The sequence below is a fragment of the Moschus berezovskii genome, chromosome 27 (assembly GCF_049115385.1).
Source record: "Moschus berezovskii isolate FMDL1 chromosome 27, NW_MosBer_1.0, whole genome shotgun sequence".
NCBI lineage: Eukaryota > Metazoa > Chordata > Mammalia > Artiodactyla > Moschidae > Moschus > Moschus berezovskii.
In genome coordinates, this window is record NC_142486.1 from 25035128 (window position 1) to 25053532 (window position 18405).

General features: G+C 43.8%; 1 protein-coding gene across 4 annotated transcripts in view; it reads right to left on the reverse strand.

Annotated features, from left to right (window-relative positions):
* Window positions 1–18405, reverse strand: part of VPS35L (VPS35 endosomal protein sorting factor like) — a 146335-nt gene that overhangs the window by 78674 nt on the left and 49256 nt on the right. For all 4 annotated transcript variants that reach the window (XM_088833183.1, XM_055409583.2, XM_088833181.1 and 1 more), the window contains exons 10-14: window positions 13238–13334; window positions 12482–12529; window positions 11134–11227; window positions 6795–6872; window positions 6202–6324 (exon numbers count right to left, since the gene is read on the reverse strand). In XM_088833183.1, coding sequence (XP_088689309.1) covers window positions 6202–6324; window positions 6795–6872; window positions 11134–11227; window positions 12482–12529; window positions 13238–13334 — 440 coding nt within the window. The remainder of the gene's footprint in view (window positions 1–6201; window positions 6325–6794; window positions 6873–11133; window positions 11228–12481; window positions 12530–13237; window positions 13335–18405) is intronic.

The window sequence follows — 18405 nt, forward strand, 5'->3', positions numbered from 1 at the left end:
TAGAGATACCAGGAGAATATTTCAAGCAAAGATGGGCACAATAAAGAACAGAAATGGTATGGATCTAACAGAAGCAGAAGATATTAAGAAGAGGTGGTTAAGAATACACAGAAGAACTGTACAAAACAGATCTTCACGACCCAGATAATCACGATGGTGTGATCACTCACCTAGAGCCAGACATCCCGGAATGCGAAGTCAAGTGGGCCTTAGGAAGCATCAATACGAACAGTTAGTGGAGGTGATGGAATTCCAGTTGAGGTATTTCAAATCCTAAAAGATGATGCTGTGAAAGTGCTGCACTCAACATGCCAGCAAATGTGGAAAACTCAGCAGTGGCCACAGGACTGGAAAAGGTCAGTTTTCATTCCAGTTCCAAAGAAAGGCAATGCCAAAGAATGCTCAAACTACTACACAATTGCACTCACCTCACACGCTAGCAAAGTTAACACTCAAAATTCTCCAAGCCAGGCTTCAACAGTACACGAACCATGAACTTCCAGATGTTCAAGCTGGATTTAGAAAAGGCAGAGGAACCAGAGATCGAATTGCCAACATCCACTGAATCATAGAAAAAGCAAGAGAGTTCCAGAAAAACATCTACTTCTGCTTTACTGACTACTCCAAAGCCTTTGACTGTGTAGGTCACAACAAATTGTGGAAAATTCTTAAAGAGATGGGAATACCAGACCGCCTTACCTGTCTCCTGAGAAACTTGTATACAGGTCAAGAAGAAACAATTAGAACCAGACAGGGAACAACAACAGACTTGTTCCAAATCAGGAAAGGAATATGTCAAGGCTGTATACTGTCATCTTGTTTATCTAACTTATATGCAGAGTACATTATGCGAAATGCTGGCTGGCTGAAGCACAAGCTGGAATCAAGATTCCCCGGGAGAAATATCAATAAGCTCAGATTCACAGATGACATCACTTTTATGGCAGAAAGTGAGGAGGGACTAAAAAGCCTCTTGATGAAAGTGAAATAGGAGAGTGAAAAAGTTGGCTTAAAACTCAACATTCAAAAACTAAGATCCTGGCATCCGGTCCCATCACTTCATGGCAAATAGACGGGGGGAAAATGGAAACAGTGACAGACTTTATTTTCTTGGGCTCCAAAATCATTGCAGATGGTGACTGAAGCCATGAAATTAAAAGATGCTTGCTCCTTCGAAGAAAAGCTATGACCAACCTCAGTTCAGTTCAGTTCAGTCACTCAGTCATGTCTGACTCTTTGCGACCCCATGAATCACAGCACTCCAGGCCTCCCTGTCCATCACCAACTCCCGGAGTTCACTCAAACTCATGTCCATTGAGTCGGTGATGCCATCCAGCCATCTTACTCTCTGTCATCCCCATCTCCTCCCACCCTCAATCCCTCCTAGCATCAGACTCTTTTCCAGTGAGTCAACTCGTTGCATGAGGTAGCCAAAGTATTGCAGTTTCAGCTTTAGCATCAGTCCTTCCAATGAACAGCCAGGACTGATCTCCTTTAGAATGGACTGGTTGGATCTCCTTGCAGTCCAAGGGACTCTCAAGAGTCTTCTCCAACACCACAGTTCAAAAGCATCAATTCTTTGGCGATCAGCTTTCTTCACAGTCCAACTCTCACATCCAAACATGACCACGGGAAAAACCATAGCCTTGACTAGATGGACCTTGGTTGGCAAAGCAATGTCTCTGCTTTTTAGTATGCTATCTAGGTTGGTCATAACTTTCCTTCCAAGGAGTAATTCCTTAATTTTCTGGCTGCAATCAGAATCTGCAGTGATTTTGGAGCCCCAAAAAATAAAGTCTGACACTGTTTCCACTGTTACCCCATCTATTTCCCATGAAGTGATGGGACCAGATGCCATGATCTTTGTTTTCTGAATGTTGAGCTTCAAGCCAAACTTTTCACTCTCCTCTTTCACTTTTATCAAGAGTGACCAACCTAGACAACATATTAAAGAGCAGAGACATTACTTTGCCGACAAAGGTCTATATAGTCAAAGCTATGGTTTTTACAGTAGTCATGTATGGATGTGAGAGCTAGACTATAAAGAAAGCTGAGAGCTGAAGAATTGATGCTTTTGAACTGTGGGTTGAAGAAGATTCTTGAGAATCTCTTGGACGGCAAGGAGATCAAACCAGTCAATCCTACAGAAATCAGTCCTGAACATTCATCAGAAGGACTGATGCTTATGTTGAAACTGCAATACTTTGGCCACCTGATGCGAAGAACTGACTCACTGGAAAAGACCGCGATGCTGGGAAAGATCAAAGGCAGGATGAGAAGGGGAAGACAGAGGATGAGATGGTTAAATGGCATTACTGACTCGATGGACATGAGTTTGAGCAAGCTCTGGGAGTTGGTGAAGGACAGGGAAGCCTGGCGTGCTGCAGTCCATGAGGTCACAAAGAGTCAGACACGACTGAGCGACTGAACTGAATTGCACATATATTAATAGTAAGACCACTGGAGCAGCAGTCCCATGGGTCAATTTAAGTCTCACTTTAACAGTGTAGCAGTTAACAGGAGAGACCTAAAATGAAAGTCTAAAGCAAAGCAGTCAAGGGAACAAATCTGCTGGTTTCAGAGTCACTCTCAAAATGGCTACACAGTTTCTAACTGTGTGACTGTAACAAGTTTCTAAGCCTCAGGTGCCTCATCTATAAATGGCGAAAACAGCAACACCTAGCTTGGGGAAGCTCTGAAAGTGAATTAACATAGCCAAGTAAAGTAACTGAGCTCCCCGATTGGCTCAACGGTAAAGAATCCACCTGTAGTGCAAGAGATGCAGAAGACTCAGGCTCAGTTCCTGAGTCAGGACGATCCCCTAGAGGAGGAAATGGCAACCCACTCCAGTATTCTTGCCTGAAAATTCCCATGGACAGAGGAGCTTGGAGGGTTACAGTCCATGGGGTCGCAAAGAGTCAGACACAACTGAACAACTGAGCATGGACACAGGTAAAGTAACTAACACAGGCAGACCTCAGAGATATTGCAGGTTCTCCTCCAGACCACTGCAATGAAGTAAATATCTCAATAAAGCAAGTCACACAAGTTTTTTGGTTCCCAGTACATATGAAAATTATGCTTTATACTATTCTGTCCACTGTGCAATGGCCTTATGTCTAAAAATAATCGTGTATATATATATATACACACAGACACACACACCCCATAATTAAAAAACACTTTATTGCTAAAAAATGATAACCATCATCTGAACCTTCAGTGAGTTTTTTGCAATAGTAACATCACAGATCACTGATCCTTGGTCACCATAACAAATAAAACAAAAACGTCTTAAATGTTGTAAGAATTACCACAATGACAGAGACATAAAGTGAGCAAATGCTGTTGAAAAAATGGCACCAATAGACTTGCTTAATGCAGAGTTGGAAAAAAGGAACTATCTGCGAAGTACAACACAGCACAGTGCTACAAAACTAGGGCGGCCTGTGGGGCGCAGCACAGAGGGAGCCTCAGAAAGAGGCAGTTGTGTTAAGGGCTCCAAGCTCAGCAGCATCTCTGACCCAACTCCATGCATGCTCCATTTCTTCACAGCCAACCAACACTGCCTTCTATGCTCTTCCTGAAAGGTCACAAAACTCTCCTAACAACGGGCATTTGTCATAATGTTAAGTGAGGGAAAAGCATCATAAAGGCACACGGGAAAAATGTCTCATGTGCAGAACACAACTGTCGTAACAGAGCAAGAGTGAAAGTGGAGAGAGAAGTATTAAAAAGAAAACGCACCAGAATGTTAACAATGACAGTCACTCATGACAGAATTGTAGGTGGCTCTTCTTCTCCTTTTAACCTATCTTTTCCGAAGTCTTTCCAATGAATATGTACTTATTAAAGAATGCTTTCTGATTATGAAAATCCTCTCCTATCCATTCTGCCTCTTGTTTTTTCCATGGCTACCAACTGGTACTCTTCTAATCCATCTGGTATGCTTCTGCCAGTTTGATCTTCAAGCAGCACTGTTTTCAAATCATCTCCCTGATCAAAAATCTTTAAGAGCTTCCTGGTCTCCACGACACAGTGATCAACAACCTCTGCAGTCTGGGCCACTCCCAGGCGGCCTAGTCCCTCACTCTTCCCCAGTAACGCTCGTCTCCTTACTATGCCTCTCATCTGCCGGTCTATACAGGTCTCTTCCCTCAACCCCTCCTTACTGCCCCCTGACCCATCTCCTGGTCTTCAAATCAGTCCAGGCCCCATCTCCTGTTCAGACCAAAGATAACGATGAGAACCACCCCCATCTGCCTGCTGCCTTTCACACCAACCTTGGTCATGTGCCGACGTGCACTATTACAGTCATCTCATGAGAGCCCTTTCCGGAAGGGTCCATTTATCAGCCCCATTTTACAGCTGATAAAACTAAGGCACAAAGAGGTCAAGCAGCCCAAGGCAACACAGTCACTTGAACTCAGTTCTACCTCACTACCTGCCCCAGCCTCTGCCACCTTCCTCTTCTTTCCTTCAACAGTGACAACCTGCATCACACAGCTGAGCACAGCATTACAGGACTCCATACCGGACCCAGACAACAAGCTGCTGAAAATGGTAAGTTTACCAAGGAATTTGTTTTCAGTGCCCAAAGCACGTTTTATGAAACAACTGCTTTTCTCTGCAAAGTGTTCCTAAAATTGTGGGCATAAAGGTTTTTTTACTTAATTTTAATTGCATAAATGGTGGGGGCGGGGGGAATATTATCTTTAAACAACAACAAAAAGCCTTTTTGAATAATCATTCCCTGATTTTGGGAGGGAGGGCACTGAGGATTTCAATATGAAATTTCATACATCAGGTATTTGCAGCTCGAGGCATTTCTCCCTTCTCTCATCTAGATGCTCCCTTCCACCCTCACTTACTTGTCCTGTGTGTTGCTAACTGCTGCAGACAAAAGCCTACATTCCAGAGGTGTGGCCCCTTAAAGACACACACAGCTCCAACTCCCTGGGGGACACATCCCAGCCACCGTCAAAGAGCTTTTTAGGTATCACTTTGTCACACACCTTTTCAACACCACCCTCCACACTGACATTAATTCTTCCATATTTTGAAAATGATTTTTTTTTATGAGACACTGCAAGTTCCTTGTTTAAATGCCCCAAGAATCAGAGTTTGTTATTATTCAGGTGACCTAATTTTTTTAATCACTTCTTCTGGTACAATAATGATTTCCTAGAGTTTTACTCCCCAGGAAAGCTCTATTCCCAGATTCTGCCATCCTCTGAGATTACTGCCACTTAAAATAAAAGGAAGAGTGCCTTATGACATGTACTTTTTGTTTCTAATCCAATTTTACTGTTCTTTAAGGAGAAAAAGAATAAGTGTTCTTATTTTCAAATGCATCAGCTTTGCTCATGGGTTTCAGTCATTAAGCTGAATCAGTCAAGTTCATGGTTTTTCTTCCTGGGAGCCTGGGCGAGCATGTGGTGGCTGAGACTACCCTTATGATCAGAAAGAATGGCCACAAGTTTTCAAAGAACCTTCTATTAAACTGATTTGATTTAAAATCAATTTACTTGATAAAAAAGTCACCTATTTTTTAGGTGTATACAAGATTTCCCTATTTTTCTCCTCATACTTTAGGATTTACAAAAATTAAAATATAAGCAAGGCATTATACTTGCTGAAAAGTTAAAAAACAGATTGGGCAAGAAAAATAAGTTAAAACAATCCAAACTCTGCCCTCAAGTGACACTGTGTCTTCACTCTTTCCCGGTTCTCTTGTACAGATATAAAAACCACATTTGCAATCCCAATGACACAACAAACATTCAAGCACCGTGTGTGGGGCCCTCCTCTACCAAGCACTGTATATGGACCGTCTTGTTTGATCCACGCAATAGACTAGAAAACAGGAATTGCTCCTGCTCCCATTTTCACCGATAAAGAAAAAAGGTTAAGCGGTTAGGGACAAGTGACTTGAGCTCTGCTTTAGTAACAACAGCTGGAAGCAACAGAGCTGAGATTGAGACTCAGGCACCCTGAGTCCAGGGCTCACACGTGAACAGCAGGCCAAACAACCAGTTAGGATACACACAATGCAAGACAAGTGCTGAGCACAGAACCAGACACAACAGTAAATCACTGTGAAAGGGCCCCGATTATGACGTTACTGGGCACTCAGGTGTAAGGGTCCCTACGACACAGAAGAGAGGAGTGAACTTCACATTGAAGCCACCGGGCAGTTACCTCAGGGGCGTGGTAGGAAACACACTGGAAGACCCAGTCCATGGCAGGCGAGTACAAGGGGAGGTAGGACGGAAGCTCCACGCCCTGGAGCACCAGCTGGTTCTGGACCGTATCCCCGTGAATCTATAGGAGACCAAATAAACACTCAGGAAAGGAGGGGAAGTCACAGAACAAAGAAAGAACATGTGAGCATATCTGCAAGCATCTGAATGGCCCCGAGAGAAACTGCCTGGTTTCTCAGGTTTTTTTAAACTAGAAAAAAACACACACAGTTTCCCATGTCACCAGGCTGAGCTGTTCTGGGAATGTGTGCTGTAAAGAGAAGTAACCTGATAAAAATGGACCCAGCAGATGCTAAGAAAGTCTGATCAACTGGAGATGTTTCTTACCAACACATGCATATTAATCCTCTTTGCTTGTTCAGTACAATCAACACATTTTAATTGTCTGTAACAGACGCAAGTGCAATTTCCTAGGGTTTACACATCAAAAGAGCTTTAAAGCAATCTCGACTTAGAAAACCAACTGGGTTTTATGAATCTGTGATCATGTAACAATCACATCAATTGGCTCTTCTGATAGTGTTCTCTTACCTGTTTGAATGTGAGGAGAAAGTCAAAAAAGTTCTTATTTAGGCTTTCTTTGAGATGTGGAGCCACTTCCATGCCCACCTGTAGCCAAACAAAATGAAATAACCTTGACGGTGGAAAACCAGGTTGCAAATAACATATAAGTGTGATGCATTTTTGTAGATTAAAAATATACATATAGGTAGATATAAGCATAGAGAGGTCCAGAAAGTTAACTTTCATTCTTTTTATTTTCTTATTCAACAAGTATATCTTGCTTTTATAAGAAAAACCACAGGAGCTATTTTTAATGAAAAAAAGGGCAACATTTGCAGTAATCATCTTCGCAATTTCCCAAAGGTAATGAAAGTATTTCTGAACAGATTCAAGGGAACAAATCAATACAGCACTAAGGAGAAATGTACTCTCAAGACAGTGTATACGACATTCTTTTCCTCTCTAAAAAATGATAAACACACATGTGGCTGTACTTATTAAATGAAGCAAAAAGATTCCGGTATGTAAGAGTCAGCTGGGACTTCACTGTTGCATTGTTAAAATATACGGATTCATTCTTTGCTGGGCAGTCAGGGAAGCAGACATAAGTTTTGATGTATTTTGAGCAAATCTTTTATTACACAAGTATGAAGCCTAACAAAACTATAATCCATCGACTCCTCCATTCATTGTTTTAAAAAGATATGTAATATTTTCAGTTGAAAAAAATTTGCTAATCACAGAGAAGGTGGCCAGGGCTCTAGATTCGGATGGAAAAGTAAAGGGCACAAATATGGCAGGGACTACACGGATTTAAACAAAGCATCATAAGGTTCCTTAAACTGAGTTTCTCAAATACACCTCAATTCCACACAGCTGCTTTAGCACAAAAACAACTTTGTAAGAGGAGTTGCTTTCTGGGACCCGGTTTCTTCCAGGGAAGACAGATTTCTACCACTCACCTCCCCCCACCGCTACCCAGAGGTCATGAAGATTAACGATAACGGTGTTTTTTAGATGTCTGTAAGGAATTCCTTTGAGGAAAATTATGCAAGATCCACTGGGGCGGTAAATTCCAGGGGCAGCTCTCTATAGCTGTTGGAGATGCTTCCAAGGACAAGTACAGGAATTGAAAAAAAATATTAACAACAAATGTCAGATCCACTTTTACTGCGTTCTGATTCTATTGTTTCCTTCTACTAATCATTTCGTAGAAAAAGCAATAATTACCTGTTAGGCGACAGCAAAGAAAGGCCCAGTGGACAAGCAGTGGAGATGAACTGAAGCGGTTGTGACTTAGAAGAGGAGTTAATCATACTTTCCTTTAATAAACAGCTCTGAGCAACCCCCACGCCCTGCCTACTCACTGCCTTTGTGTTTTGTTTATCTCTTTCCATAAAACCAAATGAGCAGCTTGGAAATCTGCTCGGGTCGAAAAAATTTCTACCTAGAGTAGCAAGGGTAGTTACTCACGATCTGTTGTTTCTGCCTCCCTGGCACTCATTCTCTCTGTTTCTGGAATCAGCAAAGTGGATTTGTCTTTGGGGACTCAAACTTACCCCTCAGATAAAGAGGTCTGTGGCAGCTGGACCCAGCCAACCCTGGGTTGCAAGGGTGGGCGCGTGACCAGGGCTCAGTCAGCAGGGATATCCCATCCCACAGTCACAGTGACTGGTACATCTACAGATTAAGGACCGAACGTGGTTCCGTGAGATTCTGCCCGGAAACTCGGGCTAGAACCACTGGGGAAAAGATAATCTTGTCACTGAGGTTCCTAAGTTGAGAGGAGGGAAGCCTTTCCACCATATGGAAAGAGAAAGCTGCAGACTGAAGTCACCCAAAGAAGAGCAAAGCTGAGCCACGAGGGAGGCGACAATGCCTGACATGGTTCAGGGGCCCTGGGTCTGCCATGCCAGGACTACCCCAGGCTCTTCAGATGCGAGCGCCAACAAATCCCCACCTTTGTTTCAGAGTACTATGAACTGGGGTTTTGCCACTTGGAATTGAAAGAGTCCTGACTAATGCACACTGTCTGTTATTCTTTTTATATCAAAAGATTTTCAGTAACTACCCAACCAGAGGAAAGGGTGCTCTGCCTGAATTGGCACAATTAATTTCAGATACAGGGCATCTCACCCAGCTTTCCTGGGATATGTCTGTAATCTCTCCTCATTGCCACTGAGTTTTAGAGCTGCATCTGCCATGCAAAGGTACTTTGAAAGTAAAAGTGAACGAAAGTGTCAGTAGCTCAGCCATGTCCAACTCTTTTGCGATCCCATGGACGGTAGCCCACCAGGCTCCTCTGTCCATGGGATTTTCCAGGCAAGAATACTGGAGTGGGTTGTCATTCCCTTCTCCCAGGGATCGTCTCAACCCAGGGATCAAACCCAGTTTCTCCTGCATTGCAGGCTGAATTTTTACCATTTGAGCCACCAGGGGAGGCACTTTACACGCAACAAATATCATCTTTCACTAGCTTGTGTACCTTCCTTCAAACTTTAAAACTGAGCAGGTTTGTAGGGAATGAATATTCCCCTCACTTTCTGATTTCTATATAATAACTGTGTGTCATCAGACACACTAAGATCTTTATTACTGATGTGAAGGTAAGTTCAAAGAAAGCTACAAGAGGAAAGGCAGCAGGGGACAAAATACTCAAACAAGGCTATCTTTACATCCTCCCCACCCCACCGCACCTGATCCAGTCGAATTTTGCACACAATCAGTTCAGTGCAGTTCAGTCGCTCAGTTGTCTCCGACTCTTTGCGACCCCATGAATCACAGCACACCAGGCCTCCCTGTCCATCACCAACTCCCGGAGTTCACTCAAACCCACCTCCATCGAGTTGGTGATGCCATTCAGCCATCTCATTCTCTGTCGTCCCCTTCTCCTCCTTCCCCCAATCCCTCGGCCCTTAGCAAACTTTGACAAGGGAGGAGCATTCAAACTTCATGATACTACAGAGTTGAAGCTGGAGGAAATATATCTGATATTCTTGTACGAAAAATCTATGCCAGTTTCAAGCAGATGGCAATGCATAAATACTTTGGCCTCAGTTACTACAAGGGAGCAGGTGCCCTTAATTCGAAAGCTTTTTCTTTTTTTTTCTTTTCTCCCTTATTAGGGAATGGACCTATAAAAAGTATTCTTCCTAAGGATGTCTGCTTCTCACTTTGAGGGAAATGACTTTTGATTTCTTTGAGACACTGGAGACCACAGGGCTTCTATCATAAGCTAGATGTCATGCAAAAGAAGCTGATCAAAGGCTATAGTCCTCACCTTCTAATTTCATAGTATTGATGATCACTAGTAGCTCAGCCGGTAAAGAATCCACCTGCAATGCAGGAGACCCTGGTTCAATTCCTGGGTCAGGAAGATCCCCTGGAGAAGGGATAGGCTACCCACTCCAGCATTCTTGGGCTTCCCTAGTGGCTCAGCTAGTAAAGAATCCATCTGCAATGCGGGAGACCTAGGTTTGATCCCTGGATTGGGAAGAACCCCTGGAGAAGGGAATGGCTACCCACTCCAGTATTCTGGCCTGGAAAACTCCATGGACTGTATAGTCCACAGGGTCGCAAAGAGTCAGACATGACAGAAAGACTTTCACTTTCACAGTAGGGGAGGGATAGGTCTCTAACAGTAGCTTTGTCTTCAAGAAGTCTGGAGTTCACCAGGACCCTACAGAATAGGGGAAATAACCCCTCTGAAGGTAAACGATGCTGAAGGAACCAGTAAGGGGGACGCCCACGAAAGCTGACAGAGGCAATGGCCCCATGTGAGTTGAAGAAAAATAACTGTAAACTCTCCACAGGGTGCATTTTTCATAAATGAAAACTTACTAGTTTTAAGCAGGAGCTTCACAGTGCTTTGAGGAGAGAAAGGCTGAGTGACCTACAATCTGAACCCATCAGAGCAGCCTCCAAGGCCAGGCAACACAGGCCCTGATGCCTGCCGTCACCAGGAGTGCCTCTCCCTGCCAGACGGCCCTCACCAAGTCGCACTCTGAGCCAGCGCTTTAACACAGAGACCACAAGTCTGATAAAACAATCAAATTCAAAGACAAAGGGAAAGCACATTTTGAGCCAATGAGAAGTAACCTATCAGCCGAAAGGCCTTGGGAGCCTCCTTCCCAGCAAGAAGGGAGAAACAATTAGTTCTGAAACCCAGTTCATTTGTGAGATGATGACCCTAATTAGAGTTACGGGTAAGTGGGTCTACTTCGAAATTAATTTTAAACAGGAATCCTACAGCCCTGCTTTCTGTGGACAAGCTGTGCTCTAAAATTGGCAGCTAATAAAGTCCTTCGTGAGGTGGAGGGGAGGGGGAAGCATGAACATTGGAGGGGACAGGGCGCAGTGGGCTCACCCTGCACAGGTAGGCTCTGGCGTACACCGACACCAGCGGGTCCCCGATCCCCCGGACCATGCACGTCAGCCGGGGCAGACACTCTGAAATCCCCCTGCGAGAGACAAAAAGACAGCAGCATTTACACCCCACAGAAGAACTCTCTGTTCTTTCATTTTTCTGAATAAAAATAAAAGTCTCCGTTTAGACTTCCTAAAGGTAGGGGGGTAAAATCAGGGTTCAGAAGCAAACCAAGGTCAAAGCTGACGTTTAAGGCCAGATACCAAGCCTTTCTCTCTTGCCATAATTCACTTTTTGAATGGCTTCTTTCATCTCTACCATCTTTTCAGTGCTGGAGTCTGATCTTCACTTCTTTCCTGTTTGAGGTCATTTCTACTAATTTAACAATTTTTGTTCCAACCCCACTCCCAGTTATCGTCCATTGACAGGTCACTAGGTCACTCCTCGCCCTTCTCAATATTTTGGCTATTATCTATATCCCTTTGGCATAGATTTACTGCCCCATGCTTTGCCCACTCTTAACAACTGACCCCAGCATCCCCTCAAAGTGAACTGTGACCTCCTTATTCCTCCGGCCACATGGGACTTCCCTCTGCCCCAAGTCTTATTCTCCCCTAACTGGTGAATGAAAATAACTGTTTGTTCAGCACCACGTGAGCCCCACCCCCAAGCCACCCCAGGCATCGCCAGATCTCAATCAAACACACTTGGTACACGTTTTAAATCCAACTCAGGGCACAAGTCAGCCCGTGGCTCTGAGAGTTATCTAGATGATGTCCAACGCCACTCAGAAAGCGGATCTGGTTTCTCCTGGCTTCGCAAAACTGCTGTCAAAACAACGTCCGAGGTGACCCAGAGTAGCAGGGGGCTCAGGGGCAAGGGCTTTTTGTTCTGACATCTCTGACCTCTTCATCATCTTGGATAGCAGCCACAGAGACACTATGGGTGCCGCTCCCGGTGTGGTGTGCAGCTCGATGAACGCTCACAGACCCCTTCACAGGACTTGTTCACCGAGGAGACTAGGGGTCAGAGATGCTAAGTAACTTTCTCTGGACCACATAGCCAGTAATAGCAGAGCCAGGATGTCAAATCCAGTTGATCTTCCATGAGTTAGTCAACCAACCTCTCCCAGCTTGAGTTTTCTTCTCTATAAAACGGAGATTGAAAAGTGATCTCTACTTCATTTGGACTAAATGAGAAGATGGATGGAAGGTGCTTAACCCCAGATCTGCTACACACTAAGCAGTCAAAGAATGACAGCTACCATTGTAGCACCATTCTCAAGGGCGTGTGTGGGAGAGAAATTTTTTGGAAATGTATGGCTCTGGACATTTAAGAAGAGCCTTACGTTTTGGAGAGGAACTTGTTACACTTCAGGATGGAAGCTTCCACGTAGCTACAAAAACATTCCGTTAAGGAAGACATTTTCCAGACTGCCTGTTCCCTACGGGGAAAAGCCTAACTGTTCACGCAGAGAACTAGGTGTGTCTTCAGGAGAGGGGCCACGACAGCTCTCAACAATCCAAAGAATTAAATCAGCGAGTGGCTTGTGGTTTCTACATTTGGTTTTCAAGGTTTTATTCTTATTTAAAATAAAATTTGGAAAACATTATACGCTGATTTATGATTATGTGCTGAAATTTAAACTGGGTTTTGAGCACTTTCAACTGAGGCTTCATGGGGAAAGGATGAAACTTAGGGAACTAAGATTCCTTTTGTGTATAAGTCGGACTGTCTGTTCTTCAACACTGGTGTTTGTGCAGAGAAGCTGGACCCTACTCCTTTCTAGGTCTTGGGACCAGAGAAAACATACACAAAAAAACCCCGAAGCATTTTAATTGAGAAAATTAATGTGGGACTGTTCTTCAGGGAAACAAAAGCCTGGTACACAGCACCACAGTCAAAGTTTAAAAAGAGAGAACTGGAGATAGCCAGAGTCCAAGGGCTTCTTGGACAGTGTGGCTGGCGCTGTGCTTCCAGGCGAGCGACCCTAACAGGACCCCATTTTCAACAGGAATCTCAGGGCAGCCCATCACACAACCTCTATTAACAGAGCAACTCTTGCAGCCTATCTTTAAAATCATCAGACAGAAAAAAAGGATACAATCTTGGAATGAGTTCCCTGATGGAAGCAATCTTGAAAAACCAATTTAAGCATGTTTCTTTGGCTGTGTCATTTACATTCTCTGGAGAGAAGTGATCTGTAAAACAAAAATAATACCCATCAGCCTTCCTAATTCTTGGGATCTGTTACAGCTGCTCTGAGTCCTGGGACAGAAAACAGTTACAGTGCAGCAGAAGGGGTGGGGCGCCCAGTCCTTCCTTGGCTTTCCTTTCAAATATCATTATTACTAGGAAACAGCTAGTGACGATGATCGCTGACACGCAGAGGCTTTCTAAGGGCCAGGCACCATTCAGAGCGCTTTACAGACATCAGCTCGCTCAGTCCCCACAAGAGCCCCCCAAGTCATGTACTCTTAGGGTCCTCTTTCACAGACACAGACAGTGAGGCATTGCGAAGTTTAGGGACCTACCCAGGGCACACAGATGTAAGAGCCAGAATTCAACTCAGGCAGTCCGGCTCCACAGCCTATATGCTTAGCCACTGCCTTTAATTTAATCCAGAGGCTCTTGGTGTACCCACCAGTAATTACGGTGATACTGCTGAGAATTCCAGATGCTTGAGGAACCTGCAACTGTAACGTGAAATGCGATGGAAGTCTGCGCTCTAAACATCACATGGACCTGACGTGTATGGTAAGTCAAGACCCTGAGGTGAGAAATCAGTCAGAGTTAGGCTGCCGTATCACCTGAAGACCTGAGTCACCTTGTGACAAAAATGTCACTTTCCCCTACTATCTGCTCTCTTCTTTAAAAACAGGATTCTCATTTTCTGCTGGGCATAGGGCCATCCCTGCAGCTCAGTGTAGCCATGTGACCAAGTTCAGGACCCAGGATATAAACAGGAGTGCAAGGAATGAGCTCCGAGGGAAGGGGCTTGGTCTTCAGTTCTCCTTCCTTCCTGCTGGCAAGAATGCAGATCCAAAGGCCGGAACCTCCATAACCATCTCGAACCACAAGAGCAAGACAGAAGTCAAGACGGCTGGCACCACAGGCTGGCTGCCAGCTGTGACTCTCTTTACTGTGATTTTGGGTTTCCTGGCACTGATGACCAAGCCCAATCAATGACACACATCTTAGTAAGAAATGGAGAAGAGTACGGAAAAGTGAAAACAAAAACAAAAAACTATTCAACACCAAGAAGGCTACTGTTGAACTCTCACATTTAAACGATTTCTGCACAAACTGGAGCCCGATCCCAGCCCGGGTGTGCTTTACACTTTTAGGATCCCACCAGAACGGGAGAAACGGATTACTATAGAACATAAGAAACGAATGTTAGCCTGGCGCCTTCATCATGTTGCTCAGTGAGTCATTTTTCATCCCTGGTTCTACTTTCTGCTACTTGGTGGTACACCATTAAAGAGATTGAAATATCTACGGAATCAGCAAAAAATAAAATTCTGGTACTTCACTAGCAGAGAACAGTCAGTAGTCAGAACTGCAGATATTTCAGAACTGCAATCTCAAGTATTTATCTATTTTTGGATGTTCTGGTATGCTTCATTCATTGAAGAATTATTCTCTTGCCATTTTCTAAGAGAAGGGAAATTACCATTTTTCCTTTCCTGGCCTGAATCCATGTACTTATAAGTAACTTTTTTTCAAGTTCTAAGAGACCTAGATAGGAAAAGATAAGGGCTATTCTTAAATTCATTTGTCCATCTTGACTTTTGGAAAACAGAGGAGGGGTGAGGTTAATTTCCCTTAATGTGACTGAATCATGTGACTTGAGACCCAAAAGCAAAAATAAGTCTCTGAGGTCATCAACTAAAAACTCTTGCTTTCCAGCTGAGGGAACGGAGGTGCGGCAGAGGGTGGGATGACAGGGAATCGGGCTGCCAGGGAGAGTGGGGCATCACACCAAGGCAAGCTGTCCTGCGTGTACACAGCAACAGCCAGCTATGCGATAAGCCACATACGCAATACAAAGGCTTTAGATTTTCCTTCCAGTCCAAGAGATAATTTAGGAAAAGGATTATGTTATGCAGGACTTTAAAATCTTACAGAAAAAAGTAAACAAAATGGGAAGAAAAAAATGTTATGGCAAGCTCAATAGTACATTTCATTACTTCATCTGCTCACAACGAATGTCTCAGGAACCAGCTAGAAATGGTATTCTAGGCTCCGGGGAGATAAGAGAGCACAGCACATAAGAGAGATCCTGCCCTCATGAAGCTTACATTCCAGTGGGTCTGGTCAAAGAACAGGAAAGTGAGCCAAAGAGGTGCGAGAGGAAGGGGAGAAGCAGCCAGGTCATGAGGGGCTGCAGCCTTGGCGAGGGGTCTGGGCGTTCTTCTAAGTGTGACGGAAGCTCCCTGAAGAGCTCTGAGCAAAGGAATGACATGACATCAATTACACTTCAGCGCCTGGGCTGGCACACGGAGAATGAATTTAGAATCTGGAAATTAATTCAGAAGAGGCTTCAATGTAAAGAAGAGCCGAGACATTTTCTTCCAGTTCCCACTTATTTTTCCTTTATGGGCTCCTTCTTTCAACCCTGAACTTCTCTGGGTATTTTAAGAGAAGGGAGGAGACCAGTGGGTCTAGTTCTCTTCCATTTGTCAAGTCTCGATCCTGGCAGTGAGATGTCTTTTTACATAACAGGGCTCATAGGGGTGCCACGTCATCTTAATATGATGACCTAAAAGGCCAGGTCAGCTAAGGACACCACTTATCCAGAGGCGGCTGTATCAGCCACACGGAAAACCAAAGACAGGAATGCCCACGGCTAATGAGGAGAACCACAAAACAGGAAACCCAAATTACTCATCCCAAGATGGAAATGAAATTGTTTTAACACTGAGAGTACAAGCTCTCTTCACTCACATGCTGGAGGAAGAAATGTTGGCGGGAAATTACCATATCTAGCAGCATGTACTTTCTGCGAACCCAAAGGACATCAGTATCTTTCCAAACTGGTAAGAGCTATGCTGTAGTTAAAGCTCCTGAAGGTAAAGGGCTCAAATACTAAGATCACAGTCTGAACTTGATTCAAATGGAAAGAATCAGTACACGTGCCACCAGACTTCTCTCAATACATAATTTCTTTAGGCAGAATTCTGCATAGTAGATTTCAAAAGTTTTCTTTATAATTATTGTTCAGAGTCGTCCCCAAGATTAAAGACATTTTTGAGAAAAGTTTGCCCCTTTCCTTTTCAGGTTCTAGGAAACCGAAGATACATTCAGATAAAAGATTTTAACTGGAAGGGGAGAAATGAAATTATTTTCAAGAAAACAAAAGCCCAATTCAAGCTTAAAAAAAAACAAGTATTTGGGGAGGCAAGAATTTAGTAATAAACATGCTAATTAGCACATTTAGATAAGAACTAAAAGTGAATATGAAAATAGCCTTTTATTTTGAACTTTGATAGTTTTATACTGCAAGTGGGGCTTCCCTGGTGGTTCAGAGGTTAAAGCTTCTGCCTCCAATGCGGGAGACCCGGGTTCGATCCCTGGGTCAGGAAGATCCCCTGGAGAAGGAAACGGTAACCCACTCCAGTATTCTTGCCTGGAGAATCCCATGGATGGAGAAGCCTGGTAGGCTACAGTCCACGGGGTCGCATAGAGTCAGACACGACTGAGGGACGGAACAGATACTGCAAGTAGGGAGAAAGCTATTAGTAATTTTTCCTTGCGTGCATTCGTACTAAGTTGCTTTAGTTGTGTTGGACTCTTTGGGACCCTATGGACCCACCAGGCCCTCTGCCCATGAGATTTTCCAGGCAAGAATACTGGAGTGGGTTGCCATGCCCTCCTCCAGAGGATCTTCCCAACCCAGGGATCGAACCTGCAACTCTTACATCCCCTTGACAGGTGGGTTTTGTTTTGTGTTTTTTTTTTTTACCACTAGAGCCACCAGGGAAGCCCAGTTTTTACTTAACTAACCCTAAAATGTTGTTTGTATAGTTAGTGAAATCTGACAGGAAGGAAAATTATTGCAGTAGGTATGAACAAAAATGCCCCTAGGAGCCAGGCAGGTGATAAAACATTTCTAATCAGTTACAGTATGCTACTGGAGCTCAGTGGAGAAATAACTATAGAAGGAATAAAGGGATGGAGCAAAAGCAAAACCAATACCCAGTTGTGGATGTGACCAGTGATAGAAGCAAGGTCCGGTGCTGTAAAGAGCAATATTGCATAGGAACCTGGAATGTTAGGTCCATGAATCAAGGCAAATTGGAAGTGGTCAAACAGGAGATGGCAAGAGTGAACGTCGACATTCTAGGAATCAGTGAATTAAAATGGACTGGAATGGGTGAATTTAACTCGGATGACCATTATATCTACTACTGTGGGCAGGAATCCCTTAGAAGAAATGGAGTAGCCATCATGGTCAACAAAAGAGTCCTAAATGCAGTACTTGGATGCAATCTTAAAAACGACAAAATGATTTATGTTCGTTTCCAAGGCAAACCATTCAATATTACAGTAATCCAAGCCTATGCCCCAACCAGTAATGCTGAAGAAGCCGAAGTTATTCGGTTCTATGAAGACCTACAAGACCTTTTAGAACTAACACCCAAAAAAGATGTCCTTTTCATTATAGGGGACTGGAATGCAAAAGTAGGAAGTCAAGAAACACCTGGAGTAACAGGCAAATTTGACCTTGGAGCACGGAAAGACAGGGCAAAGGCTAAGAGTTTTGTCAAGAGAACTCACTGGTCATAGCAAACACCCTCTTCCAACAACACAAGAGAAGACTCTACACGAGGACATCACCAGATGGTCAACACCGAAATCAGATTGATTATATTCTTTGCAGCCAAAGATGGAGAAGCTGTATACAGTTAGCAAAAACAAGACCAGGAGCTGACTGTGGCTCAGATCATGAACTCCTTATTGCCAAATTCAGACTTAAATTGAAGAAAGTAGGGAAAACCACTAGACCATTCAGATATGACCTCAATCAAATCCCTTATGATTATACAGTGGAAGTGAGAAATAGATTTAAGGGACTAGATCTGATTGATAAGAGTGCCTGATGAACTCTGGACGGAGGTTCGTGACATTGTACAGGAGACAGGGACCAAGACCACCCCCATGGAAAAGAAATGCAAAAGAGCGAAATGGCTGTCTGAGGAGGCCTTACAAATAGCTGTGAAAAGAAGAGAAATGAAAAGCAAAGGGGAAAAGGAAAGATACAAGCAT